The sequence below is a fragment of the Apis florea genome, unplaced genomic scaffold (assembly GCF_048593485.1).
Source record: "Apis florea isolate Af1SG1 unplaced genomic scaffold, ASM4859348v1 contig_2495_pilon, whole genome shotgun sequence".
In the NCBI taxonomy this organism is placed as follows: domain Eukaryota; kingdom Metazoa; phylum Arthropoda; class Insecta; order Hymenoptera; family Apidae; genus Apis; species Apis florea.
The window spans coordinates 3,573,897-3,598,283 of record NW_028256595.1 but is presented as its reverse complement, the minus strand read 5'-3'; the positions used below and the strand labels follow the sequence as shown (position 1 = coordinate 3,598,283).

General features: G+C 31.3%; 6 protein-coding genes across 10 annotated transcripts; 3 read left to right on the top strand and 3 right to left on the bottom strand.

Annotated features, from left to right (window-relative positions):
* Window positions 1-34: 34 nt before the first annotated feature.
* Window positions 35-4,686, top strand: LOC100866944 (coiled-coil domain-containing protein 63). Its single transcript, XM_012491129.3, has 7 exons — window positions 35-1,464; window positions 1,745-2,122; window positions 2,295-2,629; window positions 3,044-3,267; window positions 3,478-3,740; window positions 3,857-4,146; window positions 4,295-4,686. Exons 2-7 carry the CDS (start codon window positions 1,769-1,771, stop codon window positions 4,473-4,475), a joined length of 1,647 nt encoding a protein of 548 aa, XP_012346583.2. The 5' UTR covers window positions 35-1,464; window positions 1,745-1,768; the 3' UTR covers window positions 4,476-4,686.
* On the bottom strand, window positions 4,595-6,263 carry LOC100867066 (coiled-coil domain-containing protein 42 homolog). Of its 2 annotated transcripts, none has more exons than XM_086906486.1 (4): window positions 5,995-6,263; window positions 5,484-5,922; window positions 5,153-5,392; window positions 4,595-5,008 (listed from the first exon to the last, which is right to left on the bottom strand). In XM_086906486.1, exons 2-4 carry the CDS (start codon window positions 5,886-5,888, stop codon window positions 4,679-4,681), a joined length of 975 nt encoding a protein of 324 aa, XP_086762612.1. In that variant the 5' UTR covers window positions 5,889-5,922; window positions 5,995-6,263; the 3' UTR covers window positions 4,595-4,678. The 2 variants fall into 2 exon arrangements, with proteins under 2 accessions (XP_086762612.1, XP_012346580.1); XM_012491126.3 differs by having other exon boundaries at window positions 5,484-5,772.
* Window positions 6,264-6,356: 93 nt separating this feature from the next.
* Slh (sec1 family domain containing Slh) lies at window positions 6,357-8,758 on the bottom strand. Its single transcript, XM_012491123.3, has one exon. The coding sequence runs from the start codon at window positions 8,384-8,386 to the stop codon at window positions 6,497-6,499; it is 1,890 nt and encodes a 629-aa protein (XP_012346577.1). The 5' UTR covers window positions 8,387-8,758; the 3' UTR covers window positions 6,357-6,496.
* Window positions 8,759-8,975: 217 nt separating this feature from the next.
* On the top strand, window positions 8,976-14,016 carry LOC100866583 (jmjC domain-containing histone demethylation protein 1). The gene is made up of 7 exons (XM_003697006.3): window positions 8,976-9,118; window positions 9,230-9,509; window positions 9,607-10,294; window positions 10,374-10,698; window positions 10,784-11,081; window positions 11,159-11,454; window positions 11,528-14,016. The coding sequence occupies exons 1-7, from the start codon at window positions 9,068-9,070 to the stop codon at window positions 12,539-12,541; spliced, it is 2,952 nt and encodes a 983-aa protein (XP_003697054.1). The 5' UTR covers window positions 8,976-9,067; the 3' UTR covers window positions 12,542-14,016.
* On the top strand, window positions 12,556-24,054 carry LOC100867179 (uncharacterized). Of its 3 annotated transcripts, XM_012491125.3 has the most exons (4): window positions 12,558-14,442; window positions 21,336-21,401; window positions 21,483-22,727; window positions 23,248-24,054. In XM_012491125.3, coding segments are annotated over exons 1-4 (1,569 nt in total). In that variant the 5' UTR covers window positions 12,558-14,440; the 3' UTR covers window positions 23,504-24,054. The 3 variants fall into 3 exon arrangements, with proteins under 3 accessions (XP_012346578.2, XP_012346579.2, XP_086762610.1); XM_012491124.2 differs by having other exon boundaries at window positions 12,556-14,442; window positions 21,336-22,727; XM_086906484.1 differs by lacking the exon at window positions 12,558-14,442 and adding an exon at window positions 21,111-21,245 and having other exon boundaries at window positions 21,336-22,727.
* Window positions 14,134-20,345, bottom strand: LOC100866703 (uncharacterized). Of its 2 annotated transcripts, none has more exons than XM_003697007.4 (8): window positions 20,175-20,345; window positions 17,844-18,090; window positions 17,281-17,568; window positions 16,401-16,720; window positions 16,076-16,319; window positions 15,552-15,858; window positions 15,201-15,486; window positions 14,134-15,130 (listed from the first exon to the last, which is right to left on the bottom strand). In XM_003697007.4, the coding sequence occupies exons 1-8, from the start codon at window positions 20,343-20,345 to the stop codon at window positions 14,969-14,971; spliced, it is 2,025 nt and encodes a 674-aa protein (XP_003697055.1). In that variant the 3' UTR covers window positions 14,134-14,968. The 2 variants fall into 2 exon arrangements, with proteins under 2 accessions (XP_003697055.1, XP_012346576.1); XM_012491122.3 differs by having other exon boundaries at window positions 15,552-15,783.
* Window positions 24,055-24,387: the final 333 nt, after the last annotated feature.

The window sequence follows — 24,387 nt, the reverse complement described above, 5'->3', positions numbered from 1 at the left end:
AAATATTACGGAATCGTGCGCCGTGCTTCTCAGCCAGGTAGATTCTCCCACCTCCGAGGCTTCGGTTGAAAGTTCTACTGATCAGACTCGTTCCGCTATGAAAACGTTCGCTCACATTGTTAAATTCGATCCACGATGCAATTATCTCAATTTTGGTCGTTCATATTGCCATCGATGCAGTTTAGTTATCGTGTTTGATTTATCGTTTGATTAATTTATGTACATCTCGCATTACATACACACGATATTCACTTTTTTGAAAAGTAATAAGTACATAAGCAAAATAAAACGCGGGAAAATAAAAAAAAAAGTACAACGATTTACGAACACGAAACAATCAACCTATCGACCTTTCCTTCTGAAGGCATACTAACCTCTCCTTTGACTGTACCCACCACCAACGTTATCCCCACTACTTGACCCACCTGGTCGAACCGCCACCTGACTCGATCTCATGAAATCTATGGATCTTGTTTAACATATGATCCTCCTACGTTTTCTACTGTTATCGATGTATTATGTTAAAATATATATTTTTTAAGATTCTTTTAAATTTTATCCACGTATTATTTATATAATAAAATATCATATAGCAAGAATATATCAAATTGTATCATACACAATTTTAATATCACAATATAAAAATTGTCTATATCTTTTCGAGAGTTAGAAAATGTTCATTTCGTGCAAAATCATTCAAGTTTCACTATAATTCTCTCATATAAAAAAAAAGGCATTTTTACGAAAGAAAGAAGACAATATTATTATAAAGCATTTTACAAACTGCATAGTAATCAAACGATTAAAGAAGAAGGGTACATATAATAAAATATAATATTTTTCAAAGAGATTAGTGATCGTGACATACCATTCGTTAATGATTAAAATGAGTAATATTAGAAGATGTGCGATATTGAATATTCTAAATAAATATTTATCAATTTAAATATATATATACAATATAATAAAATACATATAATAAAATCATCAAACGATGTATACAATGATTTTCCAAATAATTGATTTTATAAGGAAAAATAGATAATTACGTTAACATTAAGTCAATATTAATTTTTCCATAAATTATATTTTTCTTTTTTGGACAATTATTTGCAATTATTTTTATACAAGCTATATTATATAAAAAAATCATATAAAACATTTCATTAAACGTGTAAAAAACCAAAATCCCTGTTATTATACATTGAGAGAGTGCTTGGCAACCGAAAGAATCAACAAGAAGGTACGTACAGATGGTTGAGCTATACAGGGTGGCAGATGTCTTTCTCAAATGTGCTCGTTGAACGTCATCAACAGTTACATTGGGAAAGTGTTTTCCTCTCCTCCATCGATCCTCAAGATCATTTACGTGAACGGTGAGGAAGATATGAACGAGGACGTTGGCATCTTCCGGAAAAATCTTTAATCCATTGATCGTAACTTTTCATAAATGTTTAACAAATAGTGAGTCATATTAACCTTTACACTTAGACCTCAATCGATAAAAACAATCTTATACAACAAGTAGTGTATATATATCTAGTTTGTAAGAATTTATAAACTAATTGTTCAATAAATAAAAATTGAAAACATAGAGGATTAAATGTAACATGTCTTTATTGTATTTTGAAAAAAAAAATAAAGTTTAAAATTTAAATAAGAATAATGCTTGAACAAAATTATAATTTATAATTTATAAATTATTTATAAATTGTAACAAAATTATATTTATATATTTTAAAAGGTTATAATTTAAAAAAGCTTAAAAATGGCTCGTAAAACTATGCAACACATGCTAGACGAGACTGAGCTTGAGACAATAGCTCAAAAAGAACTTTCAAGATTAAGAAGACAATTTAGAATAATGGAAAATGATCGAAGTATTTGTGCAGAAGATGCAAAATTACAACTTCGCAAACAAATAAATATGATTAATCGTTTGGAATACGAAAAGGCAGAACTTGTTCTTCGTATTAAAACTGCCAGTGCAAAAACGTTTACTGATAAAGAAGAAAAAATGGAAAAAAAGCTAAAGTGTGTTTTAATGGCGCAAACAAAATATGATGAAATGATAAAGAATGAAAAGCAGGAAATAGCAGAAGTCGATATTGAAATTCGCAAGGTTTATTAATTTATATTAATTTCAAACGTTAATATTTCAAGATAAAAATATTATTATTGTTATATTATTGTTTTATTATAATTGTATTAATATTAATGTTGTTTTAATTATTATAATATTATTAAATTATAATATTAAATGTTAATTATTATAATATTAATGTTGTTTTCAGTTATCAAAAGAAATAGAATCCATAAGAAGAAAAATTAAAACAGACGTTCAATTAAAAGAAATGTACATACGAGATGAAAATATAGTTTATATGTTGGAAAATCGGCTTGAAGTAGCAACAAAAAGATTTAACATTGCTGTTGCTATTAATACAAAACTTCGAGATGAAATTGAAGATAGACTCAAGGAAAGATCGCAGTTTACAACACTTTGGAATAAATTAATTAACCAATTAAATACTGGAAAGCAAATTATAAATGATTTAATAGAACAAGCTACTATCGCATTCAATCAAAGGGATGAAGAATTAAATAAGATTCAAGCTCTTCGTGAAAGGTAAATTTGAAATTTTTAAATAATTTAAATAATAAATTTATATTTCCAATTATTATAAAATAAATTTTGAAAGTAATATTATTGTCAGAAGTTTTGTGATATTTTTGTGGCAATCAAAAAATAGTTGAAAAAATTAAAAAGATTAAACCATTATCACTATAATTCTGAGAATTACATTAATAATGTGAAAATTAATCATATTTTATACAAAATAAGACGTTACATTAAAAACTCGAAATCAAGAATAAAAATTAGAAATCAATAGTATATTCAACATCTTGCTTTCAATGATTATTCAATATTTTATTTGTTAATTAATCGATTAATCATTAGATCATTAATCGATTTACATTTTTGTTACTGATAACAATATGTAATTTTGTGAATACAAATAAATGTTTATTTTTTTTTAAGGGGGTTAAGAGACTTAAGGAATCATATCTCAGAAATGTGTGAATTACAAAGAACAATGGATAATGAAATGAAATTACAAGAATTTCTTGGTATAAAAGGACAACATCGTGAAATGAGCGATTTAAATGAAAAACGTGCAGCTGAAAGAAAAGCCACAATGGAATTTAAACAATCCAAGATTGAGACTTATAAGAATATTTTACATACGATTAAAGAATTTATTGGTACTTATAGTTTTTTTTACCTTATGTACATACCATATATACTGATACATTTCTCACTTATATAAGATAATTAATATTATAATTATTACGTTTACTTTTATTTTAATCTTATGATTCGTTTCTTTGTATTTTTTTATTCGATATTTTAAATCTTTTTAAGATATATAAAGGTATGAATAATTTAATCTAAAACTTTGTAATAAATTATAGGTGAACAGAATAATGATAAACTTATAGCAAAATTTATCAAGCAAGAAGAAGAAAACTTTGCCTTGTTCAGTTACGTAAATGAATTAAACGATGAATTGGAGAGTCTTAACATGAGAATTGATCAATTAACATTAACTATACAAGAGGCACAAACTTTAAATGAACGTATTAGTTACGAACAAACTCAGACATTAGAGCAACTTAAAACAGAACTTGAAGAACAAACCGCGCTTGCTGATGCGGCTGAAGAAAATCTGGCACAGGTTATATTTTATTTATAATTTTTGAATATTTAAAATCTAGTATCAAATTCTGTAATGAATTGTGAATGAGTTATTTTTATTTAAATAACTAACTTTTTTGTTTTTTTATATTTCAGTGTGATGATGTACTAGAAAAATTATTAAAAGGAATAGATTCTCTGTTTAAAGCAATTCGTTGTGATAATTCTCCAATTTTACGATTATTGGGCGATAATGAACAGATAACAATGAGTAATGTAATGCTGTATTTAGGAATTATTGAAAAACAAATTACACAAATGTTCCACAAAGTATATTGGCTGGACAGAGCTACAAAATCGCAACAGTTGCGAATTGACGAAGAAAGAAGACCTAGATTGAAAGTGCCTCCTATTGAATATATTGTTCCCACTCAACCTTGTGCCTTGTAAGTCCTTTGATTCCATCTATTTTTCTCTACTTCCTTTTCTTATCCTTCCTTTTCCTAAAAATATTTTATAAGTTATATTTTTTTTTTTCAATACGATTCGTTTATACTGAATACTTGTTAAAAAAAAAATCATCAAATCGTACAGATGCGTCGAAAAAGAAAAATTACAAGTCGTATCCGAAGGTTTGGAACACCCATTGACGCGCGAAGCAGCTACTAAAAAGTTAAAGCAAAGACTCGATGAAGATTACTCAGAACTTTTGCATAATATATCTGGTTGTCATTTACCGGCAGCTAGAAAAATCATACAAAAACGATATCAATAAAATAGTAACACAGAGTCTGTAATATACAATCATTAATATTTACGAACTACATACAAGATAATCGGCTGAATCCTCAACATAGCCATGCAACTCGTAAAACTGGTAAAAATACTAATAAGTAATATGATATTTCAGTATATTTTATTTCTTTAGAATATTATTTACATAGTTGAACAAATAATTTCAAATAAACAGTGTGTTTCTTATTTTATTACACGTTTTTTTGCAATTTTCATGATCGATTTTAATTCAATAATTGTTCGCTTAATTTGATCTAATTGTTGCTCGATATCATCTTTGCTCACAACCATGGGAATATCCTTTCTCTTGCAGATCTGTTGATATAGATTCCAGCAACATGTTTTCACTTGCGTATGCTCCAAAGTTTTTTCCATCGCAGTTACTTTTATTTCAGATACGATTGACTCCCATTTACGAGCTTGTACTTCTGCCTTATCGCGTCTTGCTTGTAATTGTGCTAACATATTATTCAATCCTAGAATTTCTTGTGTTTTTGATTCTGTCATATGATGCTGTAAAAAAAAAGATATTCGTTTTTTTCTTTGTATTATTATAAGTGGAAGATTAATAAATTATATATATATTATATATATTATATATATATATAATATTATATATATAATATATTATACATTATATATATATTAAAAGAATACCATTTCTGTTCCTCTTTCTTCCAATAAATGAAGATTCTTATCTTGATGTTCGGTTAAAACTGATCGTGCTTCTATTAATGTTTCGTATCGATTAAAAATATCAGCAATTGATTGAAATTCTCCTGTTTCGGCAATAACTCTGTCTAAATAATGTGAATACTTTTGATATTCTTGTACATGTTTCTTCATTCTGTCTCGAACATCATACATGTGTTTTAAATTTTCATTTATCTGTTTTATCTGAAAAATATGTTTTCTGATAAATAAATAGAATTATATTTATACTATTATATAAATAATAATTTTTTATCAAGTTTTTATGATATATTACTTCTTCCTGTCTAATCGTTTGACGTTCACGTTCTTCTTTAACTTTAATATCAGCACGATCACGTTTCTCTTGATTTTCCTTCACGAACCTATTGAATTTTATAAATGATTCCCGGAGGATCAATTCCTGACGTCTCATCTGCTCCCATTGCTCGTCCATAAACTTTCGTTTTTTTTGTTGTTCCAACCATTTCGCATGTAATCTAGCTTCGGTTTTTTCTAATTCACAACGCGCTCTTACTACTTCGAATGCTGGGTAAACTCTTGGCTTATCCCATTCAGGATATTTTCTAATACATAAAACACACAATTCACATATCTTTGGAGATGTTAGCTTTTTTTTTTTTTTTTTTAAATTATATAAAATAAAATCGTAAAAGAAAAATACTTTGACAACCTTTTTCATAGAATTTTACATCAGTTTCCTAATTGTTATCGAACTGAAAATAAAAGAATACACAGAATATTGTAATATATCAAAAATCAATTATATGAAATAGCTCTTTCGTTACTTAATATCACGGTCTTCTTGCTTCGATAAGAAATATTCCTTAACAGCTTCTTGCGGATCTGTTGCAATAACAGCACGTCGAACAAAATCTTTTATTTCTTCTTGTATGGTAGTCATTTTGATTCTTCAAAATGGATTTTAATAAAAATAAGTATTTTAATATTCAATGAATTTTTAATCTTTAAAAAGACGAAACAATAATAGATGCATGTATAATGCATTGATCAAACAATTTGAAATACAAGTTTGTCTCTTTAATATAAAAAATCCCTAGATTGTTATAATATATATTTTAATTTAATATTCGAATTTCAATCACATAATAAATTTAATGATAGGATATATATAATTAGAAAAATTATATTTAAAATTAATTAACCGTATTTTATTTATTTTACATTTTTACAAGGAGCTAATAACAGTAATATAAAAAATTACTATATATTATAGAGAAAGTAGAAGATTAATATTTTTTCCGATATTCATCTAATAATTTGTAAATTTTACGAATGTACTTCTTGTCCCAAAAGAGAAAGTTGTTTAAGTAATTGTTTCGCATTTATAAATGTTGTTGAACCATATGTGATTCGTTTATTAACTCCAGTTCCACTTTTCTGTTTTACATAGTCCACTAAATTTTGATATTCTATGTAATTTCCACCACCAACAATAAAAACAATTACATCTTGGAATGTTGGCCTGTTCTTTGGCATTTGTTCTGTATGTTTTAATTGTTTTGGATCTAAATAACAATAATCATCTGTTTGAGATGATTGCTTTGATTCCATTAATTCATCGACTATTTTTGTAACTGGTAAATTATGTTTTTTGACAACTAAATTTTTTACTCCTTCCATTACAAAAGATGATCCTTGATTCATTAGTTTTGAAAACATGCTAACTGTTTTTGTTCCACCACCTTCATAGTTGTTCTGAATTTCTGCTATTCTAGTATAACTTCTTAATCTTTTTATGTATATCAATGGATTTAAATCACATCCAGCAGTAGATAATGCTGACTCAAGTTTACTATAATCATTATCTGACATATTTGTACAAATATAATATATAATAGCAAGACGTAATTTATCCTCTGGAGTACCACAATCTGGATCACTTATTGTTTCTATTACACTCCTATCTAATGTTTGCTTGCTCATTATCTTTTCTTCTAATTCAAAAAATGTGTCAAGTCTTCTGGATTTTATAAAATTTAAAATACCTGTTGCAATTGATGTATGCATATCTATCAATCGTTTCATCTCTAATAATTGTGGTAAATTGTTAACAGCATTTGTTAAGCGTGCTGTATTATTAGAAACCATAGATAATGCTACTTCACTATCATTATCAATACCCATAGATGATTTGAGTTTTTTAACATCATCTTCAAAAGTACGATACTGTTCTAATTCTTCTTGAATAGCTTCAGCTACTCTAGGAAATGGACTACCTTTATGTTGACACCAAAATCTATCTTTATTATCTAATTCATATGCTCTAGTCTTTGATCTTGTTCCTCCTGCAGGAGATCTTCCTACATTTTCTTCAACAACAAGTCTGTTTAATGCCATTTCTAACACATCATGTGCTAATGCTTGATAAGTCCAAGTATGATGCAATGGTGTGGCCATATCTATGTTACGATCCAATATAATTAAAAGTGGTCTTTGAAAACTATAATGACCAGTTGTTTCACTTTCAAATAAATTATTTCTTGTATCCCAAACATTTTCTCTTAATTTTTTATCAATCATTTTAGCAACCATTTCTGCAGCATTTCCTCTTGGACATCTTATAACTGGAACTGTACCCAAAGTAACAAATACAGAAAAAAGACAATCAACTATAATTTCCATTACTGATTCCATTTCAGTATCTTTTACTTCACCCCGATTAATTGCATGATATGATATAACATCACTATTCTGATGTCTAAGAATAAATAGATCATCTTCTAATGATATAAAATTTAAATATTGATCAAATACTTTATGAATATTTGACACAACACCTCCAAGTAATGCTGCAGCTGCTAAATCTTCCATTTTTTGCCTAGTTATTGGTGATATAAAGTTTAAATGATAAATATCATATAATCCATTTTGTAAATCTTGACCAATTCTAACAAGATTTTCATCTGTTGGTGCACAAAAATAAATAGCTGGTACCTCAGGAATAGGATCTCTATCAGAATGTAATTGCATATGAAGTGTAATACCAAGTTCTCTGAGTTCTTTTACAGATATTAATGGTGAAATAATATCTTGTCCAAGTCTATCATAAATTAATACTTTCCACACTGGTATTGCTTCTTCCAATTTTTGTTCTGATTGATTTAAATTTAACATCAACTTTAAAGCATTTATTTGCCTATCACGAAGACTCGTCATGGTTAACTTGATTGTTGAAATCCTTACTTTTTAAAACTTTCCTCACTTTAATAAATATTTAAAATTTCATAAATATAAGAAAAAATTTTGTAAACAATAATGATTAATATTTTGAGGCTACATAAGAAAATAAAAGATTTAAAATACTATGTTATATATAAATATGTCAACATTCGATATTTAATTCTAAATTGTCAAAAAATACCTATACACTATATGGTACTACTAGGACTTATAATATAGGACACATCAATAATTCTCTGAAATGACGCAAAATCTCTAGATAATAACTTGTTAATAACTTTCCTAACATATATTTAAAAATTATAAAGTTATAATAATTTGATTATAAACTTACAATATATATCAATTCATAATATATCATAGAAAAATTATAATTATAAATTTTTTTAATTTATATATAACATGTTATTATATAAAATAATTTTAAGTTTCTTATAGCCTTTTATTGGTAGCATTGGCCGGCAACAAAATGGCGACCTCATTTTACTGGGAAAGTAAAATCAGAGAAAAGTTCGATGTTAATATCAGGCTATTGTGAGTGACATGTAAATAATAAACGAGATTTTGTTTATATAATACTGAAAAAACTAATTTAACCTTTAAAAGACAATATACATTGAATATTCGATGAGTTTTCGGTGATACGTTTCTGACAGCATGTCGACAATGGCCGATGACTCTACTTCTCTGCCAAAAAGGCGTCAATTGGTAAACAAACCAAACATAACTTTTTAATTTAAGATTAAATTCAGTAGTTTAATATGAAATTTTTATATAATTTTGCCAAAAATTTCATATTTATCATAAATTTTATTGTAGCGGGAGAGAACTCGAAAATTATATACAGATGATTGGACTATAGGCGATGAAGAAATCGAGGGTCGTAGGACTTTTCAACTCGATGAAAAAATCGAGTGTGATAGGTATAATCTTAGCAATTTCAGTGGATTATTTCGTGAAATGGCTGGTTCTGAACTAAATTTAGCATACTTGCAAAAACATGGTCTTAGCATACCATTACTCTTCAGAGATAAATCTGGATTGGGATTACGAGTTCCCAGTTCAAATTTTTCTGTCAATGATGTCAGGACTTGTGTTGGTATGTTGCTTTTGTAATTGTGCATTGAAATTATTATAACATGTTTTCCTGCAATATATGGAAAATTGAAAAATATTGATTATCCATAATTTATTAGGTTCAAAAAGAATATTGGATGTAATGGATGTCAATACACAGAAAAATGAAGATATGACAATGAAAGAATGGCAAAAATATTATGAAGATGCTAATAAAGAACGATTGTTAAATGTAATTTCATTAGAATTTAGCCATACCAAATTAGAAAATTATGTACAATCACCTGAATTAGTACGACAAGTTGATTGGGTAGATGTTGTATGGCCAAGACATTTGAAAGAAGCACAAGTGGAATCTACAAATCTATTGGAAGATATGATGTATCCAAAAGTGCAAAAATATTGTCTCATGTCTGTAAAAGGTTGTTATACAGACTTTCATGTTGATTTTGGTGGAACTAGTGTTTGGTATCATATTTTAAGAGGTGGCAAGATATTTTGGCTTATCCCTCCTACTGAAAAGAATTTAAGCCTCTATCAAGAATGGGTATTGAGTGGTAAACAATCTGATGTATTCTTTGGAGATATGGTAGACAGATGTGGTAGAATAAGTTTAACAGCTGGCATGACTTTATTTATCCCAACTGGCTGGATTCACGCTGTGTACACTCCTCAAGATTCTTTAGTATTTGGTGGAAATTTTTTACACAGTTTTGGTATTGAAAAACAATTGAAAGTTGCACAAGTAGAAGAACATACAAAAGTTCCACAAAAATTCAGATATCCATTTTTCACAGAAATGCTATGGTATGATAAACTTTTTAATAATTCTAAAGAAATCTTTTTATATCATATATATATGTAGAGATTTCTTTACTTATTACAGGTATGTTTTGGAGAGGTATGTTCATGTTCTTCTAGATAGAAGTCACTTGGATATTTCTGAATCACAACGTCAACATTCAGTGCCACAGCATCATCAACATATACATTTGACACCATTTGAGTTGCATGGTTTAAAAGCAATAGTTATGTATTTACATTCATTACCTTCTACTAAGAAGAACGTGCCTGAGCTAATTCGTGATCCTGTTGCCTTAATTCATGATGTTCGATGTCTAGTAGAACAACATAGACATGATAATCCAGAAGCAGCTGTGACTGGGAATCCTGTTTTACCTCCTCCACCTGCTTTAACAATTGCTGAAAGGGTATATAAAATATTAAATTTTATCATACTAATTACTTATTTCTGTTTAATATTTACACGTATTTTATTTTATTGCTATATAACAGGAACGAATGAGGATAACTAAGAAGAGTTTTACAAAAATACAAAGACATCACTCCCAAGAAAAGTCTGAAAGAGCTTTTCCGCGACGAAGGCGTACTAGGTGTAAGAAATGTGAAGCATGTACAAGAACTGATTGTGGAGAATGCATATATTGTCAAGATATGGTAAAATTTGGTGGAAGTGGTCGTGCCAAACAAACATGTTTAATGAGACAGTGCTTGAGGCCTATGCTTCCAGTTACTGCAGCTTGTAAAGTCTGTCGATTAGATGGCTGGGGCCAACCACCTGCACCGTTAATGGGTATTAGTTTATTTCAATGGATTATTTATTCACTATTAATGAGTAAGAAATATGTCATTTTTCTATTTCTGATATAGGAAAACCAACACCTACAGCTCCATCGAGTTTAGTCGAGTGCTCAATTTGTTTCGACATTGTACATCCTGAATGTATAGGATTGGACCCCCAAACTATAACCGTTAGCGATGATTTACCGAATAGTTGGGAATGTCCCCAGTGTTGTGAAAGCGGTCGGAATCTAGATTGTAGGCCACGTCAACCTAAGGCTCGTGCTCGAAAACTTTCAGTATCTAGTGCAGCTTCGTCAGCACCTACAACAGATTCTGAAAGGGCAACTACACCAAGTAAACGTTCAAGACCCGATCCCAGCGATGTAAGTCCCCAAATGGAATCTGAAACGGTCTAAGAATACGAATCATTCATGGTTTATATACAAAAAATTCCAGGCATGGAATGACAGAGAACCGGCTGAGGGTGAACAGCGAACAGCTTTGCGTACACAATTAGCTGTACAATTAACTGGTTCAAGTAGTAAGTCATTGAAGAGGCCCCACGTGGTCGTTAGGCCTGTTTCACTTCCGCCTGTTCAAAGACCAGGGCCCGATTTTAATGGACAATCTTTAGCATATGACAAGACAGCATTACTTGCTATTTTTAGATTTTTAAATGCAAAGGACCTGGCGAATTGTGCCTTGGTTTGCCGTACATGGGCCAGATATAGTATAGATCCTAGTTTGTGGAGAAAATTGGATATGTCTCATTCTCATCTAACAGCTTTACATTTAACTGGTATAATACGCCGCCAACCGGAAAATCTGTCTCTTGACTGGACAAATGTTACTAAAAGACAATTAGCTTGGCTATTAAGTAGATTACCACAGCTCAGAACATTATCTCTACAAGGTTGTACGTGGACTGGAGTCTGTGCTTTAAGAACTTGCACTTGTCCACCACTTGTTACCTTAGATTTAAGTCATGTATCTGGACTAAATGATTCAAGTTTAAGAGAAGTTCTCAGTCCACCTACAGATTCGAGGCCTGGTCTAATCGATAAAACTTCAAGACTAAAACATCTTAAAAATTTGTCTTTGGCTGGATGTGATATAACTGATATAGCTTTGAGATATATAGTTCAACACTTACCTTATCTTGAGACATTAGATCTTTCTTCTTGCGGTAGAGTTACTGATGCTGGTGTAGCTCAATTAGCAACTCCACCAGCACAAGCAGTAACAAACTTGGCATCACTGAATTTGGCAAACTGTAGATTACTTACAGAAACAACATTAGATCATTTGGCAAGATGTAAAGTGCTTAAACGTTTAGATCTCAGACATACAACTCAAGTTTCAACTCAATCTGTAATTAAGTTTGCTGCAAAAAGTATCCATAATTTGCATGTAACTGATGTTAAGTTAGTAGAAGAAAAAAAGTTTAAAGTAGAAGTTAAAGTTACGTGAAAAAATGTTTTTTTTGTTTCGTTTTGTTTTTGTATTTGTTACGAAGATTTTCGGCAAGTGCAATTCGGTTACCATATAAAGATAGACAATGCATATAATATCGGATTTCAATTAATAATTATATTATCATAAAGATCCATTAGCACTGTATCGCTTCTTCATAATATAAGAAAATGGACCTGACTAGTATAGGATTTCTATTTGATAACATTCAGTTTTACCAATGTCATTGTGCGATCTGGGCAGAAAAAAACACTGCTTGTATATGATTTGAAATGACCAAGAAATGTTTTACTTTTTGCTTTTTGTTATGGTAGATGCTGTCTTCCTTTATGCCTGGATAGCTCTGTGCATATTTCAGAAATATTTTAACGAATACAGGATATTAAATAAGTAATGCAGATTCTAAAATAAGAATGTCTAAAACAAAGCTGCACTAGATGAATCTAAGATATATCGAAATATAGCAATGGTTAGCATCCCTAATATTAAAATTGTATAAAAACGAAATGTTAGGTTTCACTAACCTTGCAACCAAAAAAATCATTACTCGCTTAATATTCAGTATTCCATTAATTTGAAATGTAATACTTACATCGATATGGAAATTTTTACTGTTGCATTGCTAAAAAAAGCAAACGTACAGTATTTATTTTGTAATTCTATATGGATGTAAAAATATAAATGCGGGTAAAAGAAATAAGTATTGACATGTTTCGCAAAAGTTTCAGCAGATTATTATATCGACGATATTATTTGCCGATATACCAATACAAAAAAGAGTATATTTATTTGTATGTGTGTTTGGATAAATTTCCAACATAAAGATTATTAATTGACTTGAAAGTCGCAAAACTAAAACAGCCTATTGACCTTGTAAACTCATACCCTAATTATAAAATCAGAAACGCGCAATGAAATATATTCGATTATACTATTTCATAATATTAGATAGATAATTAACATTATGCTGAAAACATGTATATCATACAAATGTTTTAATTTTCGACCTAAACTATGTTAAACGTAATGTCGAATGTTTTTATGTAAACGAATGTACATATGACTTTTTTTTTTATACAATTACTTTTCAGTTTTATTTTGTTATTGTACGTAATTTGATAATAATACCAAGCAATAAGAATTTATTATCTGCACCTTGAAACTAACGTTAGCTGTATAATTCAAATATCTCACATTATTTGTATTATCTCTGTGAAAATGTATCTTAGAGAACATGATCTGCTCGTATTAAAAATCAGCATATTTTTCCAACTGTCAGTGTAATCAGTTTCGTTACACTCGCTATTAAATTGTTTATGGCGAAAACATTTTTATAATTAATACAAGGTATTAAAAACACTTAAGATACGATTAATGTTCAAAAACTATGACGCCACTGTATAGAATATGTAATTCACAGGAAATGATAGTGATATTCTGATTTTCAAATATAATTTTAAATTTTAAAAATACCGCTATTATATTCGCTCATTTATTTTCGAAATATTTTCGAAATATTTCGGTTCCTTTTTTCATTGTATTATCAATAATATCGATACAGCAAAAAAGAAAATTATTCAATAAACATGTAATTACAAAACAAAGATTTTATTATTTGTTAACAACGATAAAAATATACTCATAATATAATATACTATATGCAAATAAAATGTTTGCGACGCCAATGTAAGAAGCATTACTAGGGACTTTATGATACGTATGTATCATATGTGCGTTTCTTTTCAAACTACTTTAACGGGTAGTTGTAGTATTTTTAAAAACGTAATAAACATAGTTACTTATGTTATTGTGTATTCTAAATAAGATATCGTCGTTGAAAAATAAAGCTTGTACATTCTGGAAAAATTTGTTCGTCGATTAATTTCAATTGCAAGCATGTGAGTGTTATGTTGATAATTTTAGTTTATATAATAACCTATTAGAAATTTTATCATTAAGTAATAATTGTCTTTATTAAAAAATATTTAACAACATGATAGCAAAAAAGCAATATTGATAATCTTATACAAACATTTCTCACTTTTGCAAAAAATATTAGATAAATATGTGAAGCTTGTGTAGAAAATTTATATGTTCTGTCTTTTGTTTTAATCGATAAATATGTTTTGATGTTCCGTTTTAATTCGTTACGCATGTAAAATATTTACCATAGATACTAAAAGAAACAAATTAGCGTGTTTACTAGTCGATACTATAAAACAATAACTATATATCCTGCAGTTGATTGAATAAAAATTCTGTTTAAGTGTAAGATTTTCTACAAAAAGCATTTAGGTGAGTGTGCATGTATTATAGTTTACGTCTGGTTTTTCAGACATAAAATTTTCTATATTTCCATATGTAATACTTATATGTGTATGTATACAATTATTCATAATAATTCTTAGATCTCTTTACATGAACTTAACCTAATTCTGCTAACACAGAGTCAAGATCTTCTTGAAGAGTAAGACTTTCTTCTCGTTGTTTTGCTAAATCATCTTTTAATCTATCAACTTGAGCTTTAAGTAGATAGTTACCCTTCCTTAATGCTGCTAAACGTCCTTCATGCCTTTTAGATTGTTTCTGTCAAAATATATAAAATAAGGACAACTTCATTTATCTAATTTTTTATATGTGATATACGGATATTTACCTGTAAAATATTTCTTTGACCTTCTAAAGATTGATCTTCATCTTCTGTTTCAGTTTCTTCATCTTCAGATTCTTCAGACTCTGATTCTTCAGATTCTGTTTCTTCTTCTTCTTCTTCTTCTTCATCTTTTTCATCATCTTCGCTTTCTGACATTAACTTTGCCATTTTGTCCACTTCTTTTTGAAGCTGTTTAAACTTCTTTTTTTCTTCTTTTAGTAACTTTTGTTGCTGCTTAATTTGATCTTTTAATGCATGTCTTTCCTTTCTGGCATTAATTGCTTTATCTCTATTAATCAAAATATTATTAATTTTCATTATATATCATATTATATTTTATAAATTATTACTTACTTGAAATTTCTTATCTTTGTTGTCAAAAGTTTAATTTCTCTTTGTAACCGTTTCTCTGATGCTTTTGGATCTTTATCATCTTCTTCTGAGCTTTTTTCTTCTTCTTCTTCTTCTTCTTCTTCTTCTTCTACTTCTTCTTCATCACTTTCACTTGGCTCCTTTTTATCTACACTTTTTTGAGAAGCAATTTTTGCTACATCTTTTGCACTTGGACATCCAGCCAGTGCCATTCCTGAAACATTGTACCAAGCTGCTTCGTCGCCATCATCTGCTAGTTCAATTATTGGCTCAGGCTCAAGCTCTTGCTCTAATTCGCAAAGCATTTAATAAAGAAGCAAAATTAGTATAAGCATAAGCAATTCAATACCATTAATGAAGGACTAAAAACACATTAAATCAGAAATCCTTCATTAAAGTTTTTGTTATTTGCATTGTTAGATTATTGATTAAAATTTTTCATATTTTTGCATATATGACATATGCAAATAATTGTTGAATAGCTGCATATTTTAATCTGTTCATACCAGCTTTCATTCGTTTTTCTAAAGCAGCATACATCCTTTTCATTTCTTCCAATTCATTTTTGAGTTTATCTCTTTCTTCTGACACATTGATATATTCTCTCTCGAATTTCTCGGCATCCTTTCTAGCTTGTTGAGTTTCTTTTTTTAATGATTCTGTAATTTTCTCGTCATACTTCCTTTGTTCTTGCACACTTTTCTGGGATTTTTCATGTTCGAATTCAGCTTCGAGATTCAAAATTCTTGCCTGCAAAAAGTATTTGAGAAAATCAATAATAATTTTTATTTTTATTAATCTTAACAATCTTAACAATTTCGAGCAACATACTTGTAATCGTTTGTTTTCTCTTTCCAAAGCTTCTTTATTTCTAAGTTCAATAGCAAGCATTTGTTTAGTACTTTGTAAATCGTCTCTTACTGCATCAATATCGTCCATGTCATCAGAAATAGAGTCATCCGTGGGTTCTTCAGCCTTTTGCATTTGTTCCTCTATTGTCAATTGTCTTCGGAATTTTCTCAGACCTTCTAGTATCGGTTTCGATCGGTCATTAGTTTGCACTCTTTTTAATTTTACACCTTCCTGAATTTGTTTCAGCAATTGGTTATGCATGTTCGATTTTTCAGATTCGAACACAAAGTGTGCCTTCCCTAGTTAGAAATATTCAATTAATATAACATATTATTATACATAAATCATTTACAATATAATACAACTCGAAGACAATTTTCAAACAAATTTTCATTTTGATTCGTTTTAATCGTTTAATTTTCGAAGCGAAGTATTCAAAGTAACAAGTTCTAAAGTTCATTTACAGGAATAGGAAAATAAGAGAGGATGTCGATACCACTAAACACGAAAACAACAGTTAATTCAACGATAATAATATTATTTAACTACAAACAAGGGAGGTTCCCTCGTAGGAAACTGGGATCAGAACAATAATGATTATGTGTACTACAAACAGGTCATATCACAGTTCAAAAACAAAAGGTGATCGAATCAAAGCTCATTAACAATTTAATTAATTACACTCGTTGGCCCCCCTTTGGATCGACATTCACAAGGTGTTAGAGAAAGGTTGAAGGGGACGTAACAAAACAAAAGGTTTACTAATAGCGACTAATCGATCAATACGATGAAATCGGTTCCTCTTAAGAGTATTGCCCAAGGGAAATCTGAGTAGAATCGAAGTTTGATCGACGATCACCTGCTGGATCAGCTGTAACCTTGTTCACCCTTTCGATCAAGGGCGCACTCCTATCGTTGCACTTCACATGCTTCAAGGTTTTTCCGCTTTCAACTTCTTTCATCATACTCGCCCAATCTGGACGTTTCCGTGGTCTCTGTTTCAGCATTTCGAGCTTTTCTTGTTGGCTCTTGTTTAGTGGCGGAAGATCCTTCAGGATTGTTCTACTCGGAGGTGGTGGTGGAGGTCTTGGAGGTGGTGGTGGCGGAATCGCTGCTCTCGATGAGCTTTTCGATAATGTCGGTGCTCCTATTTATAAGAAAACTTTATTTTTATCGTGCTCAAGTGGTCATCATGAATTTTTGTGTTTCTTTTATGTTTTCTATTAAAGGATAATTACCATGAGTAGAGGTAAGTAATTTGAAATATTTATCAATCAAGTAATTATTATTCCGATAAGATTAAAAGTATCAATTAGATTTCGAATAAGATTTAATAATTTTATAATAGTTTATACGTGTTACGTTTCAACATTTTTATCTTTTTAGGATTTGTTTGGGAAGGTTTTGCGGAGAGATTGTTACCTGTGGTGTTCTCACTCTTGGAGAGTGGTATTGTATCACCTCGAGATCGAGACCTCTCGATTCGAACCTGTCGTTCGAGCTGTGGCCTCGAATTTGGCTCTTGTCGTCCATTCTCGCGGAGCTTCGCCGGTATCGGTTGACTGTTCGTATTCTTTTCGCTTTTAGGCTGTGACGGGATTATTGTGATCTTGCTTTGTTTACGCGGCTGTGCATCTGTCGAGGATTTCGCTTCTGGTTTCGCTACACTCTGTAAATTGACAAACAATCTTATTTTAACTTCTTTCTATTTTATCAATGTTATTTTTTTTTTATTTTTTTATTTTTTTTTTATAAACCATCTTTTATTGTTTACATTTTTGTAATATTTTTTTGTCTATTTTTTTATATTTAAAAATGATAAAAATGATTTCGATCTATTTGAGGTGATATTTCTACGTTTCTATCGTATTAATATCATTTGCTTGCCAGTTGTCCGCTAACGTATTCAACTGCAATCATTTCATTGTTTACGATCAACGAATATTTTACATTTACAATTTTTATATTTTAGATCAGCTTGTAACAATTGTAATGATAAAACTCGTTAATTGCAATACGTAACTTAAAATAAAACATAAAGTATTTTCTTGCGTATTGTGAAAGATAGTTATGCGAATTGAAAAGTGAATAACAGAAAAAAGAACGTACACCCCCACTTAGTATCCTTCGATCCTAAAGAAAGAAAGTCTCGAGAATTCTCTTGGCAAGTATCAATGTTCGTGCGATCGTCTTTAAATAATCTAAATCGTGTTACCTTTGCGATCGTTTTAAAATTATAAACTTCGATTTGTATTTTTACGATATTGTGTTCCTTTTTCTCTTAAAAAAGTGCCATTTATTTGTTAATTTATCGTTTCAGGAGAAAAGTTTCGCGTGTCAAAAAATTTATAATGGTTATCGATATATAAAAACATTCAGATTTTTTAATTAGAAATTTTGCAAATCCAGCATAACTTATCATTTACGCGAAAGCGTAATATAAACTCGTTAAGAAACTGGCGGAAGACGCAACTGGCAAGACATTTGAAATAGAAACTCGTGTTCTTTAAATAATCGTGACCCAGAGGCTTATATGCGAGAACCTGAGAGGCTAACCTTCTGTCCGATCTCTCCCGTATCGAGAAAGTGATATTAATCTAATCCTTTGATGCAACATATACAAATAGTCCAATAGTTTTAATCAATTTTTCTTCTTACGATCAAATTTCATAATTTATGGCCAATTCATTGAATCGAATCATTATTTGTTCACTGTTAAAAAAAAAGAAAAAATTAAATAACATTACCAAGAGAGGCAAAAGCATTGCTCCTCGTATTAACTTTTAATTCGAGATTCGAAAAAAAATTCAACGTTGATCGCATGATTTGCAGGAGGAATGAATAAAGTGTTATTTTTGGAAATTTTCTGGATTTCGTATTCGTTGGAAAACTTTCAACTATAAATTCTACTTTAAATTATTGATTCCAAAATGGAATCACGGATCTCTCATAAATTGCATTCGAATCAATCGATGATCTAACTGAGCGCGACACTTGTAAACAATATCGTGACGCGAATGTTCATGACGTTCCCACGTGTCTTCGGAACTTCGAAGTTTTCGCATTTTCGTCGAATCGAGGAATCCATTCGCGTTCAGCGTTTTCGTTTGGCGCGTTGCCAAAATATCGAAAGTATGCGTTTTCGTATCATTGTATGACGACAAAAAAACGCAAATAAACAAAACATTGACAGGAACGACTTGAACAAGTGACGTAGATGATTTATATACGAGCAGAACCAAAGGGTGAAAGAACGATAAACATTTTCGTGAATTAAAACATTTTTTCGAATCGAAATTTCGTACTTTTAATAATAATTACTCGATTAAATATAAATTCGAATGCAACGCATTTGCAATCTTCTACTTGTCGAAATGTTTATAACGCAAGAACTTGTTACATGACACCCACGCGAGTTATTAATAGCGAAGTCTCTTGTGACTTTGAAACCTAATATCTGAATGGAAAAAGACTGCACAAGCATCCTTCGATGTTTCTAGTAGAACAAGTACGCATCGGATCAGACAATGAGTTAGTATCTTTAGAAATGATTGAGAATAGGATGAAGGTAAATTTATATCAAATGAAAGTAAACGAGTAACGAAAATATAGATCGATTATATACAAATAAATTCAAATTGTGTTTCAGCGTGCAATTGTTATCGCGTCATCCCTTCGAAATATCGTCAAATATACGATTAAAAAATTTTGTCACGAGCATGATATCAAATAGGAGAAAAAAAAAAAACTCACTTTCAGAGTAACTTGGGTAAATGGTGGCGGCTCTTCAACTTTTGGTTTCGAATCTCTTCTAGAATTGAGGGCCCAGGGTGCACTAGGCATAGGTAAAGGTGACGGACCATCCTTGACCCAGGGTGGTCGGAAGGTGGTCCTTTGCGGTGGTTGACCACCGGCACCAGGCATTCTTCTTTCTACTCTTCTCTCGCACAACTCTCTTCTCTTTAATTAATTCTCGACTTTCGTATCGATATCCGCCCGTCGGCGAACGCAAAAGGCACGGCACGCAAAAGGTGTTGCGTACAAAAAAAAAAAGAGAGAAAGAGAGGATCGCGAGAGCCGTGGAAAAACGACGAGGATCCTCTCGAGGACGTGTACGATGCGCCACTGACGGACTCCTGGACGCAGAAATGAAAAAGGTGGGGATCAGTTTTACGTGGGAGAGAGAGAGCCACGACCCACTTCTCTCGAGATGTTTCACGCACACGGGAAATGTTGCGGATTGTCCACGCGGTTCCGTTGGACTCCCGAAGGAGGAGAGTGGCCACGTCACGAGTCGGGATCCCTTCTTCGATCCGATCGATCGTCGAGAACTCGGAGAGGAGGAGTTATCGAAGAGCGAAGTGATTGAGAATTTTTGGGAGTCTGGGAAAGATTGAGACCTGGACCACACATCAGGGCCACACGACTGCACCTCCCTAACCGCGTGATATTTTCGTCGGCGTGACGTCATAGAAAGACGCAAGCTCGAAATAGAAGACGGTCCTCTTCTTCTAGGATGCTTTCGATGACTCTCTCTCGGTTGAAACGCCTCACCATCCTACCACGTATCCCACGTCTGTTTACGATGCACCGTTGTGCGCCGATCGGATCGGTGCGCGCGAAGGTCGGATCAATCGTCGCGCGAGAAAGAATCTCTTCGATCTATTAATCGATTTCATGGATCGGTGATTAGATAACAGCTTACGTGATATATATATATATATATATATGAACTGTTTCTACAGAATGTTGTATTATTAATAAAAATATGATTTTCCAATTAACAACAATGATGAATAAACCTTGGTCGTTGTATTTATCGATGTATTTATTTAAAATTTATTCGAATTCTTCTCATTCCTATCAGATTCAAAATATAATCAAGAGATCATCAACGAAGCTTGTAATTTAAAGGGTGGGACGATATCGAGAGAGGCAGTACCAGTTAGCAGCGCAGAAGCACAACCAGCAGTGTCTCAAGTATGATTATTATCAGCAAATTGCCAAATACTTCGAACGCGAGTGTCGAATCGCCAAGCACTATGATTCGTGGAATTACAGGACTTTAGATCGCGAAAGCGAACTCGAGAAGACTAAGAAAGCGGAAAGGTTAGAGGCTAGAAGGAATAAATTAAGAAATCTTTTGAAGGAGGAAGATGAAACGTATAGAAGGGAGTTGGAGAGACGAAAGAAAATAAAAAATCGGCCGGAAGAGATTTCTTTGGAGGCGTTAAAACAAAAATTGAAGGAAAAACGCGCGGAGCAGAGCCTATATTTGCCTAGAACTTGTCGAAGATATCAGTCGTATTTCGTCTGTCCCACGGAAACTAATGCCCCAGGTTGGAATACGCTTAGAAACACCAATCTTCAATATTCTCGTGCCTGTAGAGAATCGACGAATCTTATTCGACAAAATTCTTATAGTAGAAATTCGAAAATGAGCGAAAATAGTAATAAAACTTCCCTGGAGCAAGAAAATATAGACACGCGACAAGACGAAAAAAGTCTTCTGTCGTCACAGAGCTTGGACAGTGAGAGGCCTAAATCGAGATATTCGGCTCGTTATGCTCGCAGAAGTTTGGAAAATACCAATGTGAGAAACGACGATTTCGTGGATTCGCCAAACAGAGCAGCAAGTACATCGTCTTTTACTTATGGCTCTTCCGCTGCCTCCACTGAAAAGTTGGTGAACGAGAAAATTCTTCTTCGTGGGGACGATAAAGAGAACAGGACAGAAGATGCGAAATTAAACGGTCCTCAAAATGGGAGGATAACCGAAAGATCTTCCTCGAGCGATGGTAATCCAAAGAATCTTGCGCAACAAGAACATATTCCTCCTAAAAAAAACGATGAGAATAATTCCTTAAAACAATCGGATCGTTTAAGCGATAATGCCTATGATACACGTAGATCGGAACATAGCGAGAAAGAATATCAAGACACGAAAAAGAACGACACTCGACAGTTCGAAATTGAGAAAAGTTTGCCTTGGCTGCGAATGGATCCTAGCGATAAGAATCTCTCAAAAGAGATGTTTTTATACTTGACTCACAAGGAATTGAAATGCAAGATCGAGGATCTTTCCAGAAGAGAAATGCACGCGTGCAACAAACAATGTTGGGACGAGGCTTTACGGCTAAGAGATATGAGAAATAAATTGGAATTAATTCGCGAAAAGAGATTGTACAATATGGAAAATCTCGAATTGGACGAAGAAGCGAGGAAGATAGGATTGGTTAATATCGATAAGAGAGAAGCGGAACTTATTGAAAGAGAGAAGATTTGTATGGATTCAATGATGTATAGGTGAGTTTTTACAACTTATAAGTTGCAAGTTAAAAATATCACGTGTCACGTTTACGAGCACGAAATATCTGTATGAATATATCGAATCGATTTGTCAAGTTTAATTTAATATTCATGACTGGTCGGAATTCGTTGCAATACTGGTATGTGACCGTGAGCGATGTTAAGGGTCTAGGACGACGAACATCACCTCCTGGTTCTCGAATTAGTCGAGATCCGTCGATGTTGCAACCGAAAGTCGTGAGTCATTCACGTCTCTCTCGGTACATCTTACTTGCTTACTTGTATCGAGTGTTTCGTAAATACACGCCAAGATATTCGTCATCCTGCGCGCCCTATATTCGTTCCTCGATAGATCGCGAATAGGAATTTCTAAGAATGCGAATTGTATAGGTAACAAAAAAAAAAAAAAAAAAAAAATTGGAAATTTCTTTACATTAAGTATCCCTATAAGCAATCTTGAATTTTAATAATCTTTATAAAAATATTTTTAATATAATTTGTTTTTATTGTTTTTTAGCGAAGAAGCAAAAGCTTTATGGAAAAAGTGGGTACACGAAGATGAAAGATTCGTGATTAAGGATGCTCGCCAAGAAAGGGAAAAATTGATGAACAATTTGGAGAAAGAATGGCAGAATCTCGCGATTCGTGAGAAAGAAAGAATCTCAAGATCATACCAGAATGTGATGAATGAATCTGCTCTGCAAGAAGAACACAAACTGGCTGCGGCTATTAACGCGGCCAGAATAAAACCCCTTTCAAATTCTTTAAAATAGGTCTAAATAGAATTTCAAAAATTCGCGTGCTTGATTTTATTATATCAAGCTTAACGATTGTTCGCATTTCAATGTTTCTAGAATACAATTTTTTGCAAGTGATAATGTTGCAACTGTTGGATGCATTTCAAAAAAATTTAGAGAAACGTTTAGATCTTAGTAAAATATAATTTAAAAAAAGAAATAAAATAAATAAAAGAAAGAAATATATCTAACAGTTAATAGTTGTTAACCGTTATAAAAGACTGATTATATTCTAATTAAATTGGTATTTAAAAAATGTTACCGAAATTGTTTCAGATTAATTACTGTATTTTTCATTATTTTAATTGTTCGTTTATATAATTAATCACTGAATTCGTACTTCAATTTTTTAATTCTAGTCGTTTTCTAATAACAATCACGATATTGTTATTATCTATTAATAGCTCTACTATTCACCATTAATTGCAATTCATTTAATTGTATCACAATTGTTTATAATATTCCACCAATGAGATTACTATATTTTATATTATTAACTTGGAAATAAAGTGATCGCATTGATCGCATTCTTTTTTGTGCATATATTTTAAAGTATATTTGAAAAAAACTTTTATTACTTATGTGTATATGAAATGTGAAATAATGGATTTCAAATTTACCGCGAAAGATTGTTAGGCCGATAAAATTTGAAGTCGTTTCCTGTCCATTACGCAAGATGGCGCGGTAAGGTTAGCAGCTAGTCTGCACAGATAGCGCGCAAAACTTGTGCTTATTCGTAGAAAATCATGTTTATTCATAATTATTAGTGTTGTCAGGTTGTGTACAAGTAATAATTAGTGTATTAATTATCGGAAACTCGAGAAGATTAACTGACTACTTAAATACATCCATTTAATATT